This window comes from Mizuhopecten yessoensis, unplaced genomic scaffold, assembly GCF_002113885.1.
Source record: "Mizuhopecten yessoensis strain PY_sf001 unplaced genomic scaffold, ASM211388v2 scaffold4823, whole genome shotgun sequence".
Taxonomy (NCBI): Eukaryota; Metazoa; Mollusca; class Bivalvia; order Pectinida; family Pectinidae; genus Mizuhopecten; species Mizuhopecten yessoensis.
Window position 1 is genome coordinate 639,002 of NW_018405739.1, and position 12,617 is coordinate 651,618.

General features: G+C 38.2%; 1 protein-coding gene across 1 annotated transcript in view; it reads left to right on the forward strand.

Annotated features, from left to right (window-relative positions):
- The first annotated feature begins 1,440 nt into the window (after positions 1-1,440).
- The window catches only part of LOC110449819 (zinc finger with UFM1-specific peptidase domain protein-like), a 19,856-nt gene continuing 8,679 nt past the window's right edge, over positions 1,441-12,617 (forward strand). The window contains exons 1-5 of the mRNA XM_021496919.1: positions 1,441-1,634; positions 6,976-8,070; positions 9,443-9,537; positions 10,603-10,771; positions 11,779-11,970. Of these exons, the coding sequence (XP_021352594.1) occupies positions 6,978-8,070; positions 9,443-9,537; positions 10,603-10,771; positions 11,779-11,970 (1,549 nt within the window). The 5' untranslated portion in view covers positions 1,441-1,634; positions 6,976-6,977. The remainder of the gene's footprint in view (positions 1,635-6,975; positions 8,071-9,442; positions 9,538-10,602; positions 10,772-11,778; positions 11,971-12,617) is intronic.

The following is a 12,617-nucleotide window of genomic DNA, read 5'->3' on the forward strand; positions in this document are numbered from 1 at the left end:
AGTGGGAGGGACAGACTTCAGACCCCTTTACTGTTCGACAACGAGTCCGTCAAGGGGGAGTACTCTCCACTTCTCACTACAAACGTTTTAATAATCCCCTACTGAAGGATCTGGAAGAAAAATGTGAGGGAGCCAATATAGGATACATCAGAATCCCACACACAACATGTGCGGATGACATTGCCCTTCTAGCTCACACGGCTCTCGACATGAAACATATGCTGACCAGGGTAGAGAATTATTCAACTCAAGAAAGATATCTACTGAACCCTTCAAAAAGTAAGATGAAACTGTACAACACCAAAGATGTAGAAACATTCTCCATATATGATGAACCAATAGAGATAACAGACCAGTTACCCCATCTTGGAGTCCTTAGAAATGGCAAGAACTCCATAGACTGCGAGAAAACTGTCCAAGCAGGAAGGAAAACAGCTTACTCACTCATGGGATCTGGATTTCATGGGAAGAATGGATCATCTCAAATGGTTAAAGCACATCTTTGGAAAACCTATGTCGTCCCAAGACTCACATATGGAATGGAAACACTCAACTACACAAAAACGCAGATGAAACCCCTGGAACGATTCCAGACCAAATTACTAAGACAGGTACAACATCTTCCGGACAGGACAGCAACATCTATATCCCTGGCATTACTTGGAATTCCTCCACTCAGCTGTATCATTGACAGAAACACACTGAACCTGTTCTACAGAATCATATTCCTTACAGGCAAATAGAGCAGCCTTCAACCAATACAACGTCAACCCGGAGTGCAGACTATGTCATACAGGGCCAGAGGACCGTCAACACTTCATAGCCGTTTGTACAACATATGATAGAATAAGGGAACATGCCTATCTGCGACTACAAAATATTCCAGCAATCCAGCAATATACAGAACTGACTTCAAATCCTACAAAATTCACTCATCTGATACTATATTGCACACACCCAGAGATCAGCGATATCCATGTCTTTAACAAAGATGAGAACTTCACAGTAGAGAATACTTGCAGAACTAGATACAGAGGAGAATGGCAGACCCTCCAATTAATGATATTGTTTTATATAAACTTTACTATGTTTTATGGAAGAGAAAAGAACTCTTTAGTTTTTAATCCCTGTGTACATACGTCCTGACTGTGTACATATCTGTACAGATTTTATTGCTGAGCCGATATTCTACGCTACTAGGAAGTAGTGGTGCCTCGACAAGACAACGAGGGAATCTACCAAGAAGCCTGAACCTGAATGGCAAGCTATGCGAATTTAATATCTTCAGATTTTTTATTGAACATATCAAGTTTTCTATTTTGTGATAACAGCGCTTTAGGTGGCATTATCTACGGCTTTGGGAATCCGGAACAAATAACCGGATTTGGTTCTGCACTAATTATTTACATTGCATGTTTGTTTTGATGGCAGTGGTTGGTGCGTGGCGGTTAATAAGAGATCGTCACTGATTGGTTTACATTTTTCTATTGATTACCTAGAATTTTTTGCTTTCACATTAGGCCTATCTCACAAGAATTCATTCAGTGATGCTGTACTCCGTCTGTTTATATGGACGTACGCATGCAGTCCATCTGTAGCAGCACAACGCATCGAAACGTGTAATTAAGCTCCAGGTAATTCTTTTATATGGTAACCTTGCAGCTTCTGCTACTTTCGGATTCAGCTGCTGGAGCGGACACCGTCGGGACCATCTGTTGACATGTTGATTACTATGATAGATGTTAATTAGATAGGGAATGCTTTTTATCTCTACCGGAAAACTCCACGCAGATAATAATAAATTTAAAACACCCAAGCATGTTATGCTCATCAGCAGGTTACGGGGATCTTAGGCAATTTGCCTGGTCTTTTGATGAGCAGGTTTATAGATTTATATAATTTATTTACATTTTTTTTATAGTTTCCTTCAGTTGCAAGTTAAACATAATTATTGATAAATATGAAATAATTGATGTGAAATTTTGTACTTAAAACGCACATCAATTTAGTTGATTCTTTATTAGTTCAACAGGTCCAGTACACTCTGCCGATTGAGCTATATAGCTATATTCACCTATAAATTATAGCTGTATTGAGCTATATTTTCTCAGATTTCAATTTTCATTAAATTAAAGCAAAGTCGCATAAAACAACAAGGTTTATGGTAATGTTGACTACAAAAAGTATACATTTAGATGTCTATTTTCATTTTTCATATAAATGTATTTATTTTTTAAAAAGAATACTTATATTTAATATATCTTGTAATCAACCTCATGATAAAATCTTCTTTTAAAGGGACTTTGTTTCGTTTTCCTTCAAAAAGAAAATCACATGAAAATAGCTCAAAACGACCTATTTCAGATAGGTCAATAGAGCTAGTATATGTCTTTACAGCGATATGAAAATAGCTCAAAAAGACCTATTTCAGATAGGTCAAAAGCGCTAGTATATGTCTTTACAGCTATACCCTGGTCCGAGAGCCCCTAGATACCCCTGCGGCACCTGTGGCAAGGCAGTCATATGGAAATCCAGTGCCATATGCTGTGATACGTGTGACACCTGGTTCCATGTCGACTGTCGGGGAATGAATAAATCATCCCTCAAATACTACGACCGTAGCAGGGTATCTTGGGACTGCCTAAACTGCAGGCTTCCAAACTTCTCCACAATACTATTTGACAACACAAGCATTGACACATCAAACAGATTTTCACAACTTCACAACTCTAGCATACACTCAAACTTACATGAGGACCCCACCAGCCCAGGCCCACCCACAGCATCCTCCTCACCAATAAAACAAAACAACAAGACTGCCACTAGCTACAACAAATTTACTAAACCAATATGCATAGCCACCATTAACTTCCAATCCATTTCCAACAAAAAACCTGACCTCAACCAAATCATACACTCGCTCAAACCAGACATCATAATAGGAACAGAAACATGACTCAACAACGCAATCTCCTCCCATGAATACTTCCCAGTCAACGAATACACTGTCTACCAAAAAGATCGAAACCCAAATAAACATGGCCAAAGCCACAGAGGTGTACTACTTGCAATCACAAACAAATACCACACAGAACACATTAAAGAATTAGAAACAGACAATTAAATGAATCAATTTGGGTAAACATCTCCATGACAAATTCACACAACCTCACCATAGGAGCATATTATAGACCACCATCAGACAAAGGACACTGATCACTAGAACAACTAGAAATCTCTATGAACAGACTAGGTCAAAACAACAACACAATAACATACGTAAGTGGAGATTTCAACTTACCACACATAGACTGGCAAAACAACACAACCATACCAGGCAAACAAGAACAAAAAACTTCATCAGCACCTTCTGGACATCATAGACAACAACTCCCTCACACAATTAACGATAAAGCCCACCAGAGGAAACCACATACTCAACCTGACACTTACAAACAGACCATCAATCATTAACAAGACTGAAACCACACCACCTATAGGCAAATCTGACCATGACATAATCTACACTGAAATTGACGTTCGACTGAAAAGAATAAGCAGAGAACGCAGAAACACATACCTCTACAACAAAGCTGACTGGAACAACATGACGACCTCACACTTCTAAACACAAAACTTGACGAACAACCTAACCAAACCGCAGACAATCTTTGGAACATGTTCAAAACAACACTTGCTAATTCAGTCACCAAAAATATCCCTCAAAAACACATAACATACAAATCCAAACTCCCTTGGATAACACATTCTCTTCTTCGACTCATGAGGAAATGTAAACAATTACACACGAAAAGCAAAACAAAACATGAACTTATACAGAAATACAAATCGGCCAAACAGAACTACAAAAACAAACACGCAACGCATATCTTAACTACATAGAAAAAATGATAAAAGACCTACCAATAGACGAACCCAGCACACCTTCCCCTAGCAAAAAATTCAATTGCAAAAAACTATTCTCAATTTGAATCTGCCTTCACCACAGAACAAGACTGCCTCATACCAGACAAATGACCTTCTTCACACCCTCTCATGCCAGAAATACACATTACAGAACAAGGCATCTATAAACTACTCAATAACATCAACCCACATGAAGCAATAGGACCTGACAATAAACACGGCAGAATACTTAAAGAATTAAGTGACATCACAGCACCCATTCTCACAAAAATCTTCACCCGCTCGCTCACTACAGGAACACTACCAGCAGATTGGAAACACGCAAACATAAACCCAATATACAAAAAAGGAGACAAGTACAACCCAGCAAATTACAGACCAATTTCACTAACCTGCATTACATGTAAACTCATGGAACACATCATAACAAGCGCCACAATGACACATCTGGAAAACTATAACATATTATATGACCTACAACACGGCTTTAGATCCTCCAGATCCTGTGAAACACAGCTCACCACGTTCATACATGATCTCGCATCAAATAACAACATCAACAAACAGACAGACATCATCATTATGAACTTTGCCAAAGCTTCCGACAAAGTTCCACACAAACGACTACAATACCAACTCAAATATTACGGGATAACGGGGAACACACACGCATGGATTACAGACTTTCTCTCATTCTGCACCCAAACAGTAGTACTCGAGGGCAAACAATCAGACAAAATACAAGTAACCTCTGGGGTCCCTCAAGGAACCTGTTTGGGCCCCATCCTCTTCCTCATCTACATCAATGACTTCCACGAATACATGAAATACAGCACACTTAGACTGTTGGCAAACGACGGCATCATATACAAGACGATAAACAACAAAGAAGACACACTTAAACTACAACATGACCTTGACGCAGCAGGACAATGGGAGACGGACTGGTTAATGAAATTTCACTCTGACAAATGCAACATACTCAACATTGCACCGAAACGCAACAAAATACACCATGACTACAAACTCCACAACCACACGTTACACCAAGTAGAATCAAGCAAATACTTCGGATTAACATTACAAAATAACCTATGATGGCACAAACATATTAACAACATCACAGCCAATGCCAATAGGTCCTTAGGTTTTCTAAAACGCAACTTAAATATAAACTCACCACATATAAAAGAACATTCATACAAAGCACTAGTCAGGCCAATACTTGAATACTGCTCTTCCATTTGGGATCCACACAACACAAACCAAATTAAACAAATAGAAAAAATACAAAGAAGAGCAGCACGCTATGTACAAAACTGATACCACAACACTAGTTCCGTAACAGATATGATCCACACACTACAATGGCCAACACTACAAACACGGCGCTGTCACACAAGGATGATCCTTTTTTACAAAATCATACACAAAATCGTAGCTTAAAACCCAACTCATACACTCACACCCGTAGACCCTCGCACCAGACATGCACACCCTCACGCATACAAACACATATCTGCTACAAAGGACACCTACAAATATTCATTCTTTCCACACACAATAACACAATGGAATCTCCTTCTCATAGCAGCAGTACAATGTACAACACTAGAGAACTTCAAGGCACACTTACCCTACACAGCCCTTGAAGTCCTCATCACATGCTAAACATACGCCAGATTTTATCTTTTTATCTATACCTTGAACAAAAAAAATCACAAAAAAAACCCTAATCACTGTAAATAACCCCCTTTTTCACGCCTCTGCAATAGGACCCCCCGAGGGCATAAACATCAAAATGATGGAGCCCCCGTACGACAAAGAAGAAGATATAGTTCAATCGTCAGAGTCTACTAGACCTGTTCAATACTGTATATTATGTATGGGACTGCCTACATGTACATGTTATGGTATGGTAATACTCCTGTATTTTAATGTTTCAATTATATGTTACCAAAGGCAGGTATGAGGTGATTTACCTGTGTGTTGCATGTGTGAAATGTTTTGCCTTGTTTTATCTGTATAAAGTGTCAAACTTTTGTGTGAGATATTTTACCTGTGTTTCACAACTAACCACTGTAAGATATTTTACCTGTGTGTTACAAGTGCGAGATATTTTACCTGTGTTACCCATTTGAGATATTTTACCTGTGTTTTACCAGTATGAGATATTTTACATGTGTTTTACCAATACGAGATATTTTATCTGTGTGTCACCAGTGTGAGATATTTTACCTGTGTGTCACCAGTATGAGATATTTTACATGTGTTTTACCCGTTAGAGATATTTTACCTGTGTTTTACCAGTTTGAGATATTTTACATGTGTTTTACCAATATAAGATATTTTATCTGTGTGTCACCAGTGTGAGATATTTTATCTGTGTGTCACCAGTGTGAGATATTTTACCTGTGTGTCACCAGTGTGAGATATTTTACCTGTGTGTCACCAGTATGAGATATTTTACATGTGTTTTACCCGTTAGAGATATTTTACCTGTGTTTTACCAGTTTGAGATATTTTACATGTGTTTTACCAATATGAGATATTTTATCTGTGTGTCACCAGTGTGAGATATTTTATCTGTGTGTCACCAGTGTGAGATATTTTACCTGTGTGTCACCAGTATGAGATATTTTACATGTGTTTTACCCGTTAGAGATATTTTACCTGTGTGTCACCAGTTTGAGATATTTTACATGTGTTTTACCAATATCAGATATTTTATCTGTGTGTCACCAGTGTGAGATATTTTACCTGTGTGTCACCAGTGTGAGATATTTTACCTGTTTGTTACCAGTGTGAGATATTTTACCTGTGTGTCACCAGTGTGAGATATTTTACCTGTGTGTCACCAGTATGAGATATTTTTCCTGTGTGTTACCAGTGTGAGATATTTAACCTGTGTGTCACCAGTGTGAGATATTTTATCTGTGTGTCACCAGTGTGAGATATTTTAGCTGTGTCTCACCTGTGTGAGATGTTTTACCTGTTTGTGATTACTGTGTGCATCACTTTTATATTTATGGTACTTGTGTTTTACAGTCATGGCGGAGGGTGGTGGAGAAAAGATGGATTTAGATGATGATGCCCAATTTACCTGTCTGATCTGCGGTCAGTCTGGTATGACTGAGGTGGATATGCGGGCTCACATCATGATGGACCATGTTGACCAGGATGTGTGCTGTCCATTCTGTGATCTCAGTGGCATCACCCCAAATGAGATGAACCTGCATGTCAACAAGGTCCACTTAGAGGAGTACAAAAGTCCCAGTAAGGAACATAATAGCAAGCTCATGGACACCTCACCTAGCACATCTGGGGATGAAAAAGCGGAGACAGAATCACCTGAGAAGGAAACACATAAATCTAGATCACCCAAATCTAAAGATTCTGGCAGCTTATTGACAGCAAGCCCCATTAAGAAGAATGGGGCAACAACTAGCCATTGTAGTAGATCTAGTTCATTAGAAGATTCAGGGAAAAGGGCAAAATTAAATCTGGACATATCATCGCCAGTCCAGATAATGTTGCCAAGACAGAGCTCTGTGGAAGGTCCTTCAGGTGCTGGGCTGACAACACTGTCTATACCAGCCTTTGGGCGACCTGACCTGCAAGGAATCCGTGCCTCTCTACAACCCAGACGAGCAGAAATGCTCTTGGTGCCCGACATCAACTACAATGTAGAACCTGATATCAACTCCAATGTCCCTATGGAGTTTTCTTGTCCACTTTGTCAGTTCAGCACACCATCCGAGGGTGACATTCAAACACATGTCAATCGGGACCATGTTGATATTCTTAGTCCGTGTAGACCCAGGGATCCACAGGAAAATAATGAAAACCAAAACGGTGGTTCCAGATATATTATGGACTCAGCTAAAATGATGGAGTATGCTTGTCCTTTTTGTGATTTGACTTTGAGATCATCTGATGATCTACAGATTCATGTAAATTCCAAGCATTTAGATATACTAAGTCCTGACAGAGTGAACACAGAGAATGGTGGACGTGGTAGCATGTCAAGCTCAGCTGATATGTCGGATTGTGTCACTTGTCCAGTCTGTGATCAGGAGTTCAACGACCTGATGATACTAGAAATGCATGTCAATGGTCACTTCTCTGCAGAACAGACACCAGGTATTCAAACACTTGTTAGGGCCCCGTACGGGAGATACGGGTGCCCTATAGTAATCACTCTGTCTGTCTGTCTGTCTGTCTGTCCGTCCACAAATTTTGTTCCTGGCTGATAACTTTGGTATTTATTGACCGTTGTACACGAAACTTGGTCAAGATTTTCAGTTCACAAAAATACACATTGAGGTAAAAATTCAAGGTCAGAGGTCAAGGTCATTAGGTTCACAGGTCAAGGTCAAATTTTACATCTTTTCACTGATGAACATTTTGTTAAGACATCATGAAGCAAAGTTAATCATAACTAAACCAGGAATCAACTGACCAAAGGTCAAGGTCATCGGGTCAGGGGTCAAGGTCAAATTTTGTAGCTTTTCACTAGTGAACATTTCGCTATCACATTAGGAAGCAAAGTTGTTCGGAATCATACAAAGAGACACACTGAGGTAAAAAGTCGATGTCAAAGGTCAAGGTCATTAGATTCAAAAGTCATGGTCAAATTTGCATCTTTTAACTGATGAACATTTTGTTATGATATCAAGAAGCAAAGTTGGTCGGAATTAAAGAACAAGTCATTTCATCTCTGACTTTGACCCTGGCTCTTGATGTAGGAGGTATATAAGGTGAAATAAAACAAATCAAAGCTAACAAATAAGTATTGCACCAGTATGTACATTTCTGTTAGCCCAGCAAATATGGAGGTGGAAGGAAACAAGACTCACATTATAGTACATGTAAAATGTATATTTTGCTTCCTTGCGATTCTTTTTGAAGTCCAAATGTCAAACGTCAAGGTCAGCTATCTGAACCGATTGCTTCTTGATGATTTTTAGGGGATATATTGCCACAAGATGGGCCCTTACTGACCTGTCAGTGTTCTAGTTCTGCTATCTTTCAATTTTTGATGGCTCGGTGCTTCGTGCTTAGAATGATGTAATAAGGTACTCTATTCCAGAATTTGATCTATATATGACTGTATTATGAAAGAATTAATATGTAGAATATATGATTTCTGACCATAGTGAAATTTATTAAGCCTGGAGATTGGGGAGAATTAAACAACTTTAGTGGACGAGTGTTTTGCTGCATGAATTATTACACTAAGCTCGCTTTAATAACATGTATTCCGTAAACTGACATGATTGCTGAAAACATGAAATTAGCTGAACACATTTCATTCTAAATAATATATATATACATTTTGGAATCTATGTTCTGTAACATCACTATTACTAGTTGCACAGGAAAAAATATGAGAAACTGTCGGTTACAATTTACATACACACAACAGTGCACAAATAAGTTTGTCAAAAATCAAATTAATTTCTATTGTTAAATACTAATTTTAATGTCTGATTTATGTAACAATGTTTGACAGCTGAGGAAATCAATGACCAGGCCCTGGCAGCAGAGCTAGGGAAATCAGAGCAGGAGGAGAAGAAGAGGGAGATGAGGGAGTTCCAGGCATTGCAGGTACAGTTTTCTTAGAAGCTGATAATGATAGGTGAACAAAGTTCTTCATGCCTTCAGGAAATCAGAGTCTTGATTTTACCCTGTCTATCTGAAGCTTAGTTTAATTGTTAGGAAATCAAAACTAATTTTGGTGATTGGCTTAAAGTTAAGCTTTGAATGATGTACAAAATTTGACTGGACAAATTATGGTATGGCCTCCATCAATCTGTTTGTCTTCTTCATTTCTGCACAATAACATCATTCAATTTAGGATGAAACTTGCCCAGCATCTAGTCTAAAAGCTGTGGATAATAAACATACTACCCCACCCACTTTATTTTAAAAACGAAATGCAACAAATTAATGGACATATTATGCACCTGTTTATGGTGCTCTTGTGTTTTGTGTGCTGTTGGCTTAGGGTAGCAGTATACAGTAGCGTACGGTGGCCATGGGTAATATTTTTGTACAATGAATAACCCCTGTAATTATGTATCAAAACTTTGAAAAAAAATCAGCACTAAAGTTGGCAAATATACATGATGAAGTGTGGGCTTCACATTTAAAAAAAAAAAAAATCAAATTTGGTTTAATTGAGACTAAATTTTTGGATTTGGATTTGGATTTACATATCTGTGTCTACACAACAAAAGCTAGCTTTTCATGTAGTCTATTTTTGTACTCAGCACATGTGTAAATATTGTGAAAAATCCAGTTGAACAACCTATGCTAAAACCTGAGTATTTCTGTAACCAAGTAGGTGATATTTAATTTAAGACAGGTTTTAAGAAAAAAAATCAAATTTTGGGTTAAAAATCATGTTTTTCTTTGATGTGGTAACCATGGTTTTCACAAGTCCCAAATCTGGGGAAATCACTTTTTGAAAGAAAAAAATATTCTTCTAAAACAACCGTTTTCAAAATGTTGATTATAAATACATATATGCAGGATGAATCCGCTATCCATGTTTATCCGAGACATGCCTTTTATTTTTAGGATCAAGCCATTTCTACTGTACTCTGCTACCTAGATTCATACTGTGTTATTTGATACTGACAATCTAAGCCTCTGTAATTTAAATTCTAGGCAATGTATGGTATGGCTGGTGGAACAAATTACAAGAAACAATACGAGAAGAACTTGGAGAAGGCTGTTGCCAAGGGAGATTTGTCTGTCACAGAATTCCACATGAGGAAAGCTAACCTCAGAGGTCGTGACCTCAATGGAGTTGATGATGGCCACTCCTGTACTAAAGGTGAGATCACATAGACCTAGGGGTCATACATCTTTTAGGAGATTAGAAGATTTCATAAGCAGTGAAGTTGGATGTTTTTATAAAAAAAAAATCCTGAGTATTCCAGTATTTGGGACTTAATTTCAGTCTTATCCTCTTGGAGAGTTCCAGCTTTGCTTTTCCAAAAATCTCCACATATTTTCATATAAGAAACAAAAACGAATCTGGAAAATCAATATAGTATAAAAAGTTTTATAGCTAATCATTGTTTTGCATTGTTGTATTCTATGAAAATATTCATGTTTTCCCTATTTTGTGAACCTGCTGCAATATTATCCCATTTGAAAAGGCACATGCAGGCTCCAGTGAAAAGATGCAGAAAAACTCAATGGAAGCAGTCATCTGTATGGAAACTTAAGTGTAGTACTGTGTGTTGAAAATTCATGTTTCCCATCTTTACTAAGCAATACCACAGAAAATTAGGTTCTTTGATCATCAATATTTCTGATACTGACCATTTAGGCAGAAAAGTAGGCAATTCGGAACGAAATTTGAAAATTGGTTGGTTTTTGTGCATTTTATGAATGGCGTCTATGGACCTTCCCGTGGAGCAGATTACCCTAATACTGTAAATTGTAATATTATAATTCATCTGTATGACAGCATGTCTGTTTGAATTATATTGATTGGTAACATGATGTGGAAATACTCATATTTTGAAGCTCTCAGATGCTTGAGTTTCCCCAGTCATATATCCCTTATTCCGAATGCCTCTAGAAAATGTGCAAGAGCCACAACACCCTGAGTTTGGAGTGACTGACACAGACAACAATGTTGGGGGAGGAGCCTAATCATCTTTACCGTTGTGTTATTGTTCAGTTCTGTTTCAGTATAATTAAATAGTCGTTGCCTTTGTAGTAGGGAAGTACAATTCTTTATTTTCCCTCAATTAACCATGTTAGAGGTGAAAATAAAGATGGAGAGGAAAGGTAGTATATCAAGGCTGTAAGAGATCTATTGTTTGACAGGTTTAATAGGCCATCTGGAGGAGTACTACAAGACATCTACCACCAGTGTTGTGGACTACCATCTGTGTAACTCAGTCGAGCATTTCTGTGCATCTTACGGTGACAAGGGCTGGGGGTGTGGCTACAGAAACTTCCAGATGCTCCTCTCTGCAATGGCAGCTAACCCCACCTACTGTAAAATACTGTTCAACTGTAAGTGTTACAGACAACTATCTATGGGAGATTGAAAATAGAAATAAAGCAGGATGCTTAGGAATGTTAGTATATATAAAAAATGATATTGCAAGTTCCATACACTGGAATAATATAGGAATATTAACTTTGTATTGAACATTTAGTAAAAATGATGTTAAAAGGGAAAATAAATTTGTAATCTGTAATTATCCGTAAAAGTTACATGGGTAAGTTATATACTATAGAAAGTTTTTAGCCCACCATCATCTGATGGTGGGCTATTCAAATCACCCTGCGTCCGTGGTCCGTCGTCCGTCGTCCGTCCGTGGTCCGTTGTCCGTCGTCCGTCCGTAAACAATTCTTGTTATCGGTATTTCTCAAGAAGTACCAGAGGGATCTTTCTCAAATTTTATATGCAGGTTACCCTTGGTCCTTAGCTGTGCAGGGCAACTTTTGAAACTGATCGGATAAACAACATGGCCGACAGGCAGCCATCTTGGATTTTGATATTGAAAGTTTGTTATCGCTATTTCTCAAGAAGTACCAGAGGGATCTTTCTCAGATTTTATATGTAGGTTCCCCTTGGTTCTTAGCTGTGCAGGGCAACTTTTGAGACTGATTGGATAAACAACATGGCCGACAGGCAGCCATCTTGGATTTTGATA